This window comes from Peromyscus maniculatus, chromosome 8, assembly GCF_049852395.1.
Source record: "Peromyscus maniculatus bairdii isolate BWxNUB_F1_BW_parent chromosome 8, HU_Pman_BW_mat_3.1, whole genome shotgun sequence".
In the NCBI taxonomy this organism is placed as follows: Eukaryota; Metazoa; Chordata; class Mammalia; order Rodentia; family Cricetidae; genus Peromyscus; species Peromyscus maniculatus.
This window is the reverse complement of record NC_134859.1, coordinates 46,042,987-46,057,541: the sequence shown is the minus strand read 5'-3', so window position 1 is coordinate 46,057,541 and position 14,555 is coordinate 46,042,987. Positions and strand designations below refer to the sequence as shown.

Sequence of the window (14,555 nt, the reverse complement as noted above, 5' to 3'; positions counted from 1 at the left end):
CCAACCCACCCACCAGCTCTGGGCCAGGATGGAGCTGGTTTGAGGGGACCCTGGCCTTGTCCAACTGAGGACTGTCTCATGGCATCCTTGTACCCTTCCAGACACATCGCCACTGTCCGTTATCCTGTGAGGCCTCCTTGCCCTGCATCTGCTGCCTCCCAATTCTAGTTTAGTCTCATCACTGACCCCCAGGCCCAAGCCCTGCACCCCTAACCTTTGGTCCCTCATCCACAGCAGGCTTTATACCATGTGAATATTGGGTTTCCACACCTGCTTGCTTCCGCACTCTTTCCCCCTCTAGGGTACCTGAATCACCTCTCCTCCTCTTCCCAAGGGGCAGAGAGAGGCAGTGGTGTGAGTCTGGGACTCCCCGCAAAACTGGACTGGTCCTCATTTGTACTCTTGTTTCTGCCACTGCAGAGTTCCTGGCTTCATTAAGGAGCCTGGCCCTCAGTCTTGGTCAAGTCACAAGAAGTTGTGAAAAGTGCACAGGGAGGCTTTTGATACCTTGGGCCCCTTCCCTGCAGTGGTATATCATGACATAACTGTCTCGGCCAGAAAAGACTTGGTGCCATCCACAGAGCAGCATAAGATCTCACTAGTACCTGAGTGTGTGTGTGTGTGTGTGTGTGTGTGTGTGTGTGTGTGTGTACACACTTGACATATGTGTAGATTTGTGTAACAATCATTACCATCAAGATGTGCAAGGCAGTGTACAGTTGTGATCCCAGGATTTGGGATGCTGGGGCAGGAGGATGCAGGATTACAGGCTTGAAGCCAGCCTGGAATAGCAGAACTGTAGAGACCTTACTCATTAGAACTAGACATCCAGGTTCCCACCCTAACCTTGGTTGCCATTTTCTATCTCCTGATCCTGTGAAAATGACAATGTCATTAGCACACTTCCAGAGTGCAGCCTAGAGCTCTGGGCCATCTTCTAGCCCCACCAACAATGTGAATGTCTCCCATCTGGCCAACACATGCTCGTCCATTTGCATAATTGTATAGTGTTTTATTGTGGTTATTATTTATTTATTTTGCATTGCCAGTGATGGAGCCCTAGCCTTTCATGCAAGCACTCTACACCTCAGTAGTCTCTTTCTTTCTTTCTTTCTTTCTTTCTTTCTTTCTTTCTTTCTTTCTTTCTTTCTTTCTTTCTTTCTTTCTTTCTTTCTTTTTCTTCGAGATAGGGTTTCTTTGTGTAGCTCAGGCTGGCCTCGAACTCACAGAGATCCCCCTGGCTCTGCCTCCGGAGTGCTGGGATTAAAGGCATATGCCACCACTGTCCAACCTGTGATAGATTTTGAGCTAAATTTCCATAAGGTTTGATGGTTGAGTTGTGGTTAAGTTTTTGTCCTATACAGGAGGAAACAGCCTTGGCGACATTAAAAGATCACTCTACATCACACAGCAAGGGTCTGGAGAAACCGGTTTCCAGCTGGAGCCGATGTGCCTGTTTTCAGTACCTACTAGCCAAACAGCATCTGAGCGGGCTCCCAGAGGTGGGCTAGGATGTGCCGGATGGAATGTAGTGAGGACTTGAACTGCCCTTTAAGGCAGTGCGTCTGGCAGCTCCCTTAGGAGAAGGTCATTCAGTCGGTCAACAAACTTGGGCGGTATTTGCCATATGTGGGCTATGCTAGGCATGACTGAAACCCAGAACTCTCCCAGGGACCCCATAGCTGTAGTGTGATGGGGAGCTGACAGAGTTGTGAGGTTATTGGTGCTGAGGAAGATAATGCTGCCAGGCCTGGAGAAGCCAAACGTCCATCTGTCTGTCTGTCTGTCGTAAGATCAGAGGAATGAGTTTAAATTCCTTGGGATAATGAGGGGGGAGGGGTGTTCCAAGGAAAAGGAACAGCAGAGGCAGAGGCTCAAGGATGCCCACGAAAGCCTGGGTGCTGCCTGCCTGCTGTGGGGGCCGAGAAGGAAGGTGGGCAAAGGGTCAGGGTTTGGCACAGTCTGAGCCGTGTGACCCTCTGTGAAATACGGGGCACCTCCCAGGATGGTGAGCAGGCCAGGCCAGGGCAGACTGGTAGATAGAAGGGGCAGTGAGGAGGTGGCATCCTGTCACTAGGAACCAAGTTGGACTTGGCACTGGCCATGGGGAAGGAGGATGTGGGGTAGAGAGAGGTGGTCCCAGGCACAGGGATGACACCAGTCTCAGGTGTCCAGGGCAGAACTCATGGGAGGAGTCTGGGTCAGGTACAGTGACCTTGGGGGATCCCTTCACTTTAAGAGTAATTATGCTGGGGTGCTGCTGTCCCTTCCTCCCAACAGGGTTGGGTCTCCAGTGGCAGAACTGGCAGGGCTGGACCTAGGATGCAAATCTGTCTCCTTAAGATTCTGACCCATGAGGTCTCAGGAGCCTGCCGCCACAGAGTCCCAGGCTCTGTTCTGGGTCTGAGTGTCTCAGCAATGACGTCCTCCTCAGGAGTGTAACCGTCCCCCCCCCCCCAGGTTGGGCAGTGGGAGAAAGTCCCTGAACTGCACAGGGCTCTTCCTGGGAACCTCTCCCCCTTCTCTTCCTCAACCCTTCCTCCCTCCTCCCTCCTCTCACTTACTCATCCCTTCATTCAGCAAAAGTTCAGACTGTCTCCTCTGGGCCCAGCCCTGGGCTGGGCGAGACCTGGAACTTGGGGCATGATTCAAACTGGTGTCTGCCCTTGGGGTGCTGACGAGGAAGGTGGCACAGTAAACAAACAGCAGGAGCTGATCCTGGGCCTCAGGAGCGCGGGGCAGGTGGACAGGTAGGGGCAGTCAGGAGCCTCGGAGGAGGCGCAGGAGATAAACCAAGTTGGCCATGGGTGTCCATAGGACACAGCACACAAGGGAGAAGGACTGGTGTCTTCGGAGACATGGAGGCCTCCAAGTGCTGGGTGTGTACAAAAGAAAAAAAGGACAAGTGAGTAAGACGGTCCTGGGCGCTGGGGTGCTAGACAGATGCTATGGGACCAGCCACCCAACGGGCTGTGTCATATGTGACATGCCGCTGAGTGGGCAGGAAGGCAGGGAACGGGCCTTCCTTCTCCTGCTTCTACCTCCCACCTTAAGGAAGGTGGCTGAGACTGGCGATGGGTGGGTGGGTGCAGAGGCGACAGGCACCTGCACCGGGTCACAGGTAGGGCACACCACCAGTCACCCCTGGTTTTGAGCTGGGAGTCAGGAACAACCAGATGAGGGCCCCTGGTGGAAGCAGCAGCAGGGAAGACAACCAGGGGCCAGAGCCCCAAGGGCTAGCTCTGAGAAACTGAGGTAAGGAGTCAGAGGAGCAAGCAAGCAGCTCAGGCTAGCCTGGCGCGTGTGTGTGTGTGTGTGTGTGTGTGTGTGTGTGTGTGTGTGTGTGTGTGTGTATGTGTGTGTGTGTGTGTGTGTGTATGTGTGTGTGTGTGTGTGTATGTGTGTGTGTGTGGTGTGTGTGTGTGTGTGTGTGTGTGTGTGTGTGTGTGATGCACAGGTATTATTTCTCACAGATGACGTGGCCTGTGTGGTACCATCCGAGTGTCTGCGGGCCTGTGGGGCTGAGATTGGCTGCTCCAACATTGCCTACCCAAAGCTGGTCATGGAGCTGATGCCCATAGGTGAGTCCCTATGTCATATACAGATGAAAGGTCCTGGCGAATGAGGGCTGGGATTGTGGGGACATCTCTGGCTCCTGTATGGGTCCCTGTGCCATCCGATTGGCCAGATAGAAACGACCATAAGTAAAAACCCACATGTCGCTTCTTTTTTCTCTTCAGACTGGTCAGCTGGGCTCATCTTCATTTAAAGATGGGGAACCTGAGGTTGGAGAGATGGCTTAGTGGTTAAGCTTACTTGCTGCTCTAACAGAGGACCTGGGTTTGGTTTCCAATACCCCATATGGCAGCTCACTTGTAACTCCAGTTCCAGTGGATCTGAACCCCAGTACTGGCCTCTGTGGGCTCCTGCAAACACATGTGATAACCATAAACTCATGCAAGCAAATACACATACACATAAAATAAATCAAGCAATCTATAAGAAAAAAAAAAAAAGAAAGCCCTAGAAGGTGAGGTGACCTTGCTAAGGTGGCAGGCATGCCAACTACTACAGACTTGACCATGCGTATCACCCTTGGAGAAAGGCTACCTACTGCCTTATCTTGACCTTTTCATTAATACCTTCTCATATGGGGAAACTGAGGCCCAGAATGACATGCAAACTGAAGTCTACTGCTTACTCCTTTGAGATCAGGAGTCCAGAACTCTCAGCACCCATATTTGCAAAAAAATGAGCTCCACAAAGATACTGTTGCCAGTAAGAAGAGCTATGTGCAGGTTTTGGCATTTCCCATGGTCCTTGTGTAGCCTTGCTATTTATTCTAATATTGGGTGGTGAGTTCCCCAGCCAAGGAGGTGTGCAAGCAGAAGCAATGGTCCAGGGCTGGGGGAAGTCCCACCCTAAACAAAAAGAAGAGCCATCTCCCCGAGTCCCGCAATCTTGACTCATCTGGAAGTCGAGGCTCTTCCCTGCCTCCTTCCTTCCCATAGGGCCAAGCCTATGTACACATACCTGGGAATAGACCTTGCCTCTGCTACGTGCCAGCGAACTTATTTCGAGCGCATCACTTCTCTGCTTGGAGCCTGGTGTCCTCGTGTGTAAATTGGGGATAATGAGTCCACCCAACCTGAGGGTTGTTGCCAGGATTAAGCCTAATGACACAAGGATACTGCCTGGCCCAGGGCCTGACCACACTGTGGACTCCCACCTCGGGGTATGCCTCCCCTTCCATACTGAGCTAAGGACTCAGACTAGCACTGACATAGTGTAGACTTGTTGGGCCTCTAGCCTTTTCTATGCCTTGAGCTCCCTGTCTGAGAAATGGGTACAATAAGCACCAAGTCAACCACTTTCCAAGCACCAAGGAAGGGAGATAAATGTTTAGGGGAACCATGGCTTAACTCGCTTTCCTTTAGGCCCCACCCTAATCAGCCTGAGTAGTAAACAGAGCAGGTCATGGGATGCCTGGGAGTCACACTACAGAATTGAGGTCAGGCTGTATCAACACCCCTTTCTAGGAGTGGAAGGCAGAGGCAAGGAGTCTGTCTGCTAACGAGGTAACACCCAGGAGGTACCCAGACTGAAGTACCGCAGCCCTTGGGAGCCCCTTACTTCCAAAATGCTGCCTGGCCTGGCTAGGGACCTTGCACTCACAGGAAATAGGGTGGATTTCTCATGCCCTCACCTCCACCAGAGCCGAGAAGGGATCCACCATGCTTGCTGGGACTTGCTGTGTACAGGAAGTGAGGTGGCAGGGAGTTCCAGAGAATAGGCCCCTGTCTGCCCAGGTGTGACCTCCCAGCAAAGGGTCCCATGCCTGCCCCCTCCTGCCCCCTCCTGCCCCCACCGTTCTGCCTCTGCCCCTGGAGCTGTCTCGGGCTCCTCACTCTCAGGCAGGTTGGATCAGGGCAGGAAGAGTGCTTTGTCAGCTCAGGCTCTGCCGAAGGTAGACACCAGGGCTGAACACAGCCCTGCCGGGTGGGTAATTACTCCACTGCCGGGGCCACAGGCTGCCATTTAAGTTCCGCTCCTTCTCAGCGGGAGCGGGTCACAGTGGGGGGCCCTGTTCTGCCCTCAGGTCTTCGAGGGCTGATGATAGCCGTGATGATGGCTGCGCTCCTGTCGTCGCTGACCTCCATCTTCAACAGCAGCAGTACACTCTTCACCATGGACATCTGGAGGCGGTTTCGGCCCTGCGCCGGAGAGCGGGAGCTGCTGCTGGTCGGACGGTATGGGAGGGGCGGGGCGGGGCGGGGCGGGGCTTCTGCAGCACCGTCTGCCTCACCGCGTTCCGGCTTAAGCAGAGAAAGAAGGAAAGGGGCCGGAGTATCCGGGATACACTTGTCATTCCTGAGCTGACTCCTTCAACTGGGGTCAGCTCTCCTTCCCCAACGACACCAAAAATCCTTCTGAGACTTCTGGTTGGCTCCAGCTACCCTGCACGGATCCCAGAGCTAATCCTCAAATTGGCCACACCCGGACCACAATGATACCCTGGGCCATCTGAGGACCTGGTGTTTCCTCCAGCTGGCTTAACGTTTCCTCACCCAGCCCAGCATTCATCTCTGTCCTCTGTACAACTCTCCAGATACTCACCACTCACCCCCTCGCCCTGCCCAGAGAATGAGTACTCCCCACTGCCCCGCCCCCCGCCAGACCACTACCAGATCCCTCCCTCGCATGTGCAGCCAGAACACGTCAAAACGAGCCCTCCCAGCAGGACCCTTCTGCCCGTGCTTGACTGTGAGCCTGGGAGGGACTGGCCAGGGCAGTGGAGAGTGGTCTCCTGGGGTGCCTGCTCCCTTCCCACTAACAAGGGCTGACTGCAGCCTTCCTCCCGGAGCCTGGGGCAGGGGCTGTCCCAGCAGTTGTCCCGGGTGATGCAAAGCAGCCAGCCTCTGCGAGAAGAGCCCCTGTTGGGACATGCCTGGGAGCCGGGGCGTCGTGAGCTCATCCGCAGGAAGGGAGCCTCTGGCCTCTGTAGCAGTTCAAGTTCTTAGCGATCAGACCCGGTCACGTGACATCTGGCCGCCTGTTTGCCCCTGCCTCCTCTCTGCAGCTGCTGGACGACCAGAGGCCTGTGAGAGAGAGAGCTTTTTCCTTGAAAGAAGCCCTTCAGACTCCCACCTCCTGGGCCCTGCAGTGGGTGCCCCACTCTCTGGCTTGGGACTCTAGTAGCCCTAGCAGCCTGGCCTGTGGCCCTCATGTCTCCTGTCTCCCTGGCCTCCCAGAAGCAGGCTCTTCCTAGCTGGTCTCGCTGTAAGCCTGAGAGCTGTCACGGGCGGCCGAGTTGGGGTTGTGGGCCAACAGTGATGTTAGGACCCTGCCCCCCTCCTTTACTTCCCTCGCAGCTGACCCATTCTGTCTCTTCCCTTGGGGTTCAATGTCCAGCTGAGCAATTTGGAGGACTCAGACACCCCCCCACCCCCGACACACACACACACCACAACACACACGGTGCCTGCCACTCAGGAGATTGGGTGTGCGCGCGCCCCCTGGAGGCTCTTTTAGGAAAAGGCAGCCGCCTCCTCATCCAGAGGCCCGGCTTGAACGGAAGGCCAGGCAGTGAGATGAGGCCCCGGACTTGCTAGGGGCCCCGGGCTGGAGGGTGGAGGGCGTGTCGGTGGAGACCGCCTGGCTTTGAAGAGGCCGCGCCCAGGCTGTGCTCCAGTCTAAGGGTTAATTAGCCTCAATCAAAGCGGCACCTCCTCCTTCTGCCACCTGTGCCCCGGGCCTGGCCAGGAGCAAAGTGAGAAGGTGGGGGAAGGACCCACCCACCTGCACCCAGCCAGTCCGTCTTGCAAGGCGCCGGCCGTGGGCCTCGCCCGCCGTACCCCTGAGTGAGAGGGGAAAAGGACTCAGCTAGGTGGGATTCCGGCCCTAGCAGGGTGGCTCATCCTCTGAGTTTCCAGGGTTCCCCCTGAAGCCCCCAGACCCACACTGCCCCCTGGGTTCCCTTGGGCGTAGGATGGGTGGATCTGTTTGCAAGGCCAGCCCCAAAGCATGGCGAGCTTCCAGCAAGGACTTGGGAGGAGCAATGTGCCTGCGGGTAGGTGTGTGTGTTTGGGGGCGGGGGATGTCACCCGCCAAGAGCTGCGGGCTAGGGGACGGAGATATGCTGGCTAGGGTGGTGCAGCTTCCGCCAGGGAGTCAGAAAGATCCGTAGGTGTTCCTAGGTCCCTTTAGGCTGGCCCAGGTTCGAGGGCCACTGTGTCATCCACCGACCCCAAATGCCCAGCGAGTTTAGGGAAAACACGGGCACCCAAGCACATGCCTGCCTGCAGATGGGGTACACGGAGCGGAGAAGGCAAGAGCAGGGCTGAACGACTGACCCCCTAGGCCGCAGGGAGCCACGGCAGGAGATGGAGCAGGAGCGCCTGGTTCCTGGAGGCCTGCGCTGAGATGGGCAGAGGGAACCAGAGGGCAGGTCTTAGGGAGCAAGGGAAAACGCAGAGCTGAGGCAGGGCTGGCCGCTGCCACCCGCAGGTTGGTCATCGTGGTGCTCATAGGCGTGAGCGTGGCCTGGATCCCAGTCCTGCAGGGCTCCAACAGCGGACAGCTCTTCATCTACATGCAGTCGGTGACCAGCTCGTTGGCGCCCCCTGTCACCGCCATCTTCGTCCTGGGCATCTTCTGGAGGAGGGCCAATGAGCAGGTGGGTAGCACAGACAAGTCCCGTGGGGTTCCCCTGAAGGGTGCCCCGAGAGCCCTTTGAGGTCTTCCTCTGCCTCTCCTTTCCCCAGGGGGCCTTTTGGGGCCTGATGGCCGGGCTGCCGGTCGGTGCCCTGAGGCTGGTCCTGGAATTCCTGTACCCGGAGCCCCCCTGCGGCCAGGCGGACCTGCGGCCAGCCCTCCTCCGCAGTGTACACTACTTGCATTTTGCTATCGCCCTCTTCCTCCTTACCTGTGCTGTAGTGGCCGCTGGGAGCCTACTGAGCCCACCCCCTCAGCAAAGACAGGTGAGGCAGTCCCGTCCGCGGACCCCACAGGCCCCATTCCTGACCCGACTGACGGGTTCCTGTCTCTGCTCACAGGCAGATCTCTGCTCCTCTCTGACTCCAGACATTCCCACTGTTGACTCCTAACCCTTCCTGGCCCAGACCTCTGTCTTTCTTTGAACTAAGCTTCTTTCTGTAACTGACCCACATACTCTCCGGGACCACTCTGTCCTGGCACACCTCTTCTCTGCAGATAGAAAATCTCACCTGGTGGACACTGGCCCTGGACCGGTCCTTAGGAACCAAAGGAGGTAATTGGGTACCCCTGGCACTGGTCCTCATCCCGCCCCCATGCTGGGGGTATGGACACCCAAGTATAGCCTGCATCCCTCACTGACCTACCTCAACCCCCTGCAGGTGATGGCCAGACACCCCAGAAACGTGCTTTCTGGGCCCGTGTGTGCAATTTCAATGCCGTCTTCCTCATGTGCGTCAACATCTTCTTCTATGCCTACTTTGCCTGATGCCCCCCCCCTGCACACCCCAGTGGAAATGTGGATGCTTCAAGTCCTCAGGGCCACCCTCCTTCCTAGGTTGGACGTAGAGGCCCAAGGAAACAGAATGTGTCTACAGCTAGACAGTGGGTCAGTACCAGATGTCTGGCTGAACCAGCAGAACTGGAGCTCTGAAAATAGAGTGGAGAATCATTTCAAAAACAGCACTAAAGATGTATGGGTGTGTGTGGGGGTCTGGAAAGAAAGGAGGGAGGGGGCTGCAGTCGGGATAGAAAAACAAAAACAAGCAAGTCAATAAAAAGAAAAGTCAGATATGGGGTGGAAGATTCTGTTGGATGTCTACTGGATAATGTTTTATTTTGAATATGCAGGTATGGATTGGGAGCATAGGGTAAGCCAAGCTCAGAGCTTGAAGGGTCTTGGGCCAGCCTGGACTCAGGGAGAACCCCTGGAACCTGGGCTCTTCAAGGGACTAAAGACAACCACAGAGGCATGCTCTCCCTCTCTCTCTCTTCCTCCCTCCCCCAAAGCCTACCACCATGCCAGGCCTTGTGAAGTCTGACTCAGTTTTCCCAACTGAAGGGGCTCTGACTCTGGGCAGAGGCAGCTCAGGTTCCCTCGATGGCCAGGCATCACCCCTTTGGACTTATGTTCACTCAATGCTGGCCATAGGCTGTCTGTTCCCCCAGAACCAGCAGAGCCCAGACCTCCAGGCTGGGCTCTCTCTGTACCAACAGGAGAGGATCCACTGTATGGCTTCTGTCCCTCATGGGCCTCTACCAACAGAAGTCACCTCTATATAGCCCCATCCTGTGATGATGGGGTAAGGTCTGGAGGCCCCAAGTTGTTGAAGTGGGAGAAACTACCCTGCACCCTTATGGAAGTCCAGGTTGCTCAGGGCTGAGCCACGTTCCCAGCAACTTGCACAACCTGAAGGGTGCTTCTGGAAGACAAGCAGCAGGTGGCTGGCTGCTCACGGGGAGCATTCTCTAAGCTGGGCCCTAGCCATTAGTAGTCCGTCCTCAATCCTGGAGAGGCTGGGCCTTGTCAGTGGCCCGTGACATCATGAACCCGGCAACCAGCCTGGTGGTGCCCAGACTAGGTCCTGGTTAGTGTGAAGAGGCTGAGGCCGGAGCATTGCTCCTCTGGTCTTGTGGGGTCACAGTTGTACCGGTTGCACGTAGCTCCGGGGGAAAAAACCCAGGCGCCCGCCGGCCCGGCCCCGCCACCAGTGTGGGTCCCCACACTCCACGACTTCCACGATGTCACCTCGGCGGAGGCTGAGCTGAGATGGGTCCTGTGCTGAGAAGTCAAACTGGGCCTGGGCAAAGCAGGCCCGGGTTGGCTGTGGAGGAGCAGGGGCAGAATAGTGAGTCAGTGAGTGGCCTTTGGAGGCAGTGAGCTGTCTTTCCCCAGGAGCCCCATGGAAGACGTGAGCTCCTGCTGAGGGCCATGGGCCATGCATAGTAGGTTGAACTTAAGTCCTGGGCCTCAGGTGGGACTTGGTTAGGCCCAACTCTCTCTGGGTCCTATTCCCTACCTCTGGGCCCACCTAAACTTGGTAACAGACGCCAAGCATGGAAGAGCTCCATATCTTGGAAACCACGAAGGAGGCGTTTCTGCCACAGCCCCCTCAGGGTCGGGGGAGTGGAAACCCTTCTCCTGCTCTCTGCTCTCAGGTTTGGGTCCTGGGTGTGGCTTTGGCTCCTCTCTGCCTCCTCGGCCCCACTGACTTCCCGGCTGCTCTTGCTGGGCACCTGCTGCGCCCCAGCACAGGCCCCTCGCCTCGGCCTCTGCTGAGCCTACAAATCTTCAGAACATGATAGGATCAGTGGGCTCTGCCCAGGAAGGAAGAGGCTCACCCCGCCCCCTGCCGGTGGTGACCCCAGGGCTCTGGCAGAGCCAGTCTGGAGGAACCCAGGTCAGGTCGGCCCCTCCCTTCCACCAGGCGGGGTTGGCCCAGGTGAGCAGGAGGGGCCGAGGTTTGGAACACTAGGTCCCAGAAACTAGGAGCTTCCAGCCCATCTTAGCCCACCAGGCCAGGCAATGGAGCCATGTGGGCACTACTGGGGTCTCGGAAGTCTCTCCTGGTAAAGCAAACCCCCCAGCTCATCCTATGAATGTAGGGGAAACCAAGGCCCCGCTAGCCACAGAGCAGGGTATCAGAAAAGGAGAGAAAAACACAAGGCCAGATGGTGCGGAGTTGGGCAGCCCTCCCCAAGCCTTGGCTGGAACCACACGCCCCTCCCTCTCTGAAGTGCTCAGGTTCAAATACGCCCAGGTCTTGATTTGTCCCGGCATCCAAGCAAAACACTGGGCCGCGCTAATAACCCGGTCAGCTGGCATCGTTATCCTAATGGGAGTGAGAGCCGCTCCTGGCCCCTGGATGAAAGGATTGGCTGCTGGCAAATGGCTGTTATTGTGAGGACTAGGGGCAGATGGGTCTCCCTACATTCTGGGCCCAGCCAGGCCTTGTCCCTGAGGACTCACACGGCCCACATCCTGTCCAAGCTCAGCTCCTCCTTGGGGAGCAGAGACCAGGAGCCTCTCACTGAGCTGGCTCGCTCTCTGCCTCAGTTTCTTCATCTGTATAACGGGAATGGTGAGGTGCTCAGGAGGCACAGAGTTCTAGGCTCATCCTGGTGCTTAGGAAGCTGAGGCAGGTGCTCACTGAGACTTCAAGGCCAATCTGTTCTACCTAGCGCCCCTCAGGCAGGCCGGGGCTACACAGAAAGATCCTGCCTCAAAACAAACAAAATCTGCCAAAACAGGGTGCACAGTGCAGCTCAGTGTGTGGGACTCAGCAGGCGTCCATACATTCATTCATTAGCACGCATTTATTTTCACCTATTGCACATTCCAGACAATTTCAGTCTGTGTTGGCAGGGCTGAGTTTCTGCACTGTATCTACCTTCCACACGGTCCTTCCCCCTCCCCTTGCCCCATCCTGGCTTAACTCTTACAGGGAGCACACCTGGGCCACTTTGGGGACCGTGGGCTTCTGGGGAGGGCAGGGAGGTGCCCCTCAGACTCGGGGCTCCTCGTCCCATCTTTACCTGGAGCAGCGGCTGCTCATCACACAGGAAGATCTGCCGCCTCTTGGCAATTGTGGTAGTTCGGTAGAAGTCGACCAGCTCGTTGAGGGAGTTGAACTTCTCTTCCCACAGGAAGTACTTCCCTGAGGCCTCTCGGAGCACCTTGAAGTGCTGCACCTGGTCACCGTAACTGAGGGGAAGACCCAGTGCCTCAGACCTACGCCCACCTCTGGAGTCAGGGCCTGCTCTGGGGGGGTCTGGGGTCAAAGGAGACAAAGAGGCTGGGAGCCATCCTGGTAGTAGAGTATGGGATTCAGGCTCCAGACAAGGATGGGTCCAGGCTCCAGACAAGGATGGGTCCAGGCTCTAGACAAGGATGGGTCCAGGCTCCAGACAAGGATGGGTCTAGGCTCTAGACAAGGATGGGTCCAGGCTCCAGACAAGGATGGGTCCAGGCTCTAGACAAGGCCACCTCCTTGCTGTGTGACTTCAGGCAAGTCATTTAACTTCTCTGAACCTTAGTTTTCTTATAGAAAAAACACTTCATTGGGATGAGAAAGCTGAAAACAGCCCTGACTGGCTTGTTGGCATCTGGGTACCTCTGGGTTCATCTCTTTCCTAACTCTTCAGCATCCCCTCAACTTGGACATTCTCCTTCTTCCCCTGCCCAGCCCCCCGCCCCACCTCAGTCCTCACAATACTCTAGGGAGTGAGTCCCAAGATCACCCAGACTCCGACCAAACTCTGTGCCTATGAGAGATACTCCGGTGCTTTGAGTATTCCGTGTCCTTTCTTTCCCCTCAAGAGCCTACCATGGCTGCCATGGCCCTCATGATAAACCCAGCTGCTCAGATTCAAGAGCTGGCTTCTTGTCTCTGCTGGCTTCTCTGACACCAATGGCCCCTTCCTTTCTCGTTCTTTGTTCAGCTTTCAGACCAGTGCCACCAAACTGTACCAAGTCCATCCCAGTCCCGCTAAAGCAGACCATCCTGTTAGGGACTTTGCCCAGGAACCTGCCCGGGCCTAGCCTGCAACCTCTCACATGCCAGGACAGCCGGGCAGCTTCAGAGGTGCTGGTGTGAATGGGAACGGGGGCAGCTGTTGATTCTGGGACCCCTTTCCTGTCACAGGGTGGCTAGTCCTGCCTCCTGACCCTATGCACTGAAGGGAAACTGAGGCCATAGCCTGTGTCCAGAAATCCACAGAAGCAAGGCTGGGTGGGGCCGTCTCTCATCACAAATGCTTGGAGGAGCTCTCTGATTGATTATTGGTGGTGACATTGGCCGTTGTCACTCCCACTGGGACATTATGTCCCAGATAGTCTTCCAAATGCGACCTACTCCCTGGGCTGCGCCCTCCAGAGAGACCATCCTCCTCCCGAGTTCCGCAGTCCCACCTTGCCCTCCACGGTGCCTTCTCTCCCCAGCCCCGGGGATGGGCTGAAGGTTGTTTAGGATGAAGACAGGGCCAGGAATCTGAGGACGCTCCCTGCCCAGCCCTGACTAAAGTCTGCCGAGGGCGTTGGCTCACACCTGTAACCCCGGAGTCCGGTCTGAAGCCAACCCAGACCTACATAAACAAGCCTCTCTCTAGGCCTTGGCCCTCCAGTAGGAAGGTATTCTCGCATTCCTGATCACATTTAAATTCCCTGATAAACTGCCTACCTCTGGAGAGCTGACCTCACACGCCTCGGCAGGGTCAGGGTTCAACTTGGGTCCCTGTGTCCTTTATGCAGCCTTATTGCTCACAAAACTCACAGAGGCTTGTATACCAGCACCAGAAACAGGGAGACAGAGCTGCCCTGGGGGTCCCCACAGCCCAGTATGCCTTTAGCCCTCACCACAGGCTTTGCTGAGGGCTTTTCCATGGGGGCCACAGCCACCAGGTGACCCAGCCTCAGGCCGTCCCTAGCAGCAGTTACAACGCTGCCATGTACCTTCGGAAGGGCCAGTGTCCCCAAGAGGAGGCTTCTGCCAGGGGTGCCACAACCCCCCCCACCTCAGACAAAACCGACAGCGTAGTGTTCACAGTGGCTCAGCGGTGGATGCTGGGGGGGAGCAGGGGACAGTGGGTCCACCTCTCTGGCCTCAGGTGTAGCTGCATGGAGAGGGGTCACGGTGAGCAGCAGAGTGACTTGGGGTGGCTAGGAGTGCAGGGACCCAGTAAGGAAGGCAAGAAGGGGTGGGGGGGCGGGGCAGGCTCCGGACTCCCAAATCCTTGCTCCTCTGAAAGCCACTCAGAGCCTGAGGCTTGGAGAATTTTGCAGAGGACTGCTCTTGGATCCCATGGGAGAGCTGCGGGAATAGGGCACGGGGCCAAGAGTTCTAGAACTTTCCAACCTGGCAGCTGGGAAATTCTTAGGGCTGGGGAATGTGACAGCCTGGGCTGTATGTGACACGTCTTGTCCTTTCTGCTTTTCCTGTTGCCCAGCCGAGGAGGGCTAGGCTGTCTGGAAGGGGGTCAGTCCCTCTATGTCACCACCCCACACTGCTCACCAGGACCCCACCCTGTCCCCAAGCCCCAGAGCTGGGTTCTGGAGAAGAAGT

The 14,555-nt window shown here is 56.5% G+C and overlaps 2 protein-coding genes across 4 annotated transcripts in view; one reads left to right on the top strand and one right to left on the bottom strand.

Annotated features, from left to right (window-relative positions):
• The window catches only part of Slc5a10 (solute carrier family 5 member 10), a 52,231-nt gene extending 42,943 nt beyond the window's left edge, over positions 1-9,288 (top strand). Inside the window, exons 11-16 of the mRNA XM_015992429.3 lie at positions 3,474-3,581; positions 5,600-5,750; positions 8,008-8,176; positions 8,265-8,480; positions 8,713-8,770; positions 8,877-9,288. Coding sequence (XP_015847915.1) covers positions 3,474-3,581; positions 5,600-5,750; positions 8,008-8,176; positions 8,265-8,480; positions 8,713-8,770; positions 8,877-8,983 — 809 coding nt within the window. The 3' untranslated portion in view covers positions 8,984-9,288. The remainder of the gene's footprint in view (positions 1-3,473; positions 3,582-5,599; positions 5,751-8,007; positions 8,177-8,264; positions 8,481-8,712; positions 8,771-8,876) is intronic.
• Positions 9,289-9,300: 12 nt separating this feature from the next.
• The window catches only part of LOC102906362 (GRB2-related adapter protein), a 32,563-nt gene continuing 27,308 nt past the window's right edge, over positions 9,301-14,555 (bottom strand). For all 3 annotated transcript variants that reach the window (XM_076542525.1, XM_076542524.1, XM_006973573.4), the window contains 2 exons: positions 12,031-12,199; positions 9,301-10,319 (listed from right to left, as the gene is read on the bottom strand). In XM_076542525.1, the coding sequence (XP_076398640.1) occupies positions 10,134-10,319; positions 12,031-12,199 (355 nt within the window). In that variant the 3' untranslated portion in view covers positions 9,301-10,133. The remainder of the gene's footprint in view (positions 10,320-12,030; positions 12,200-14,555) is intronic.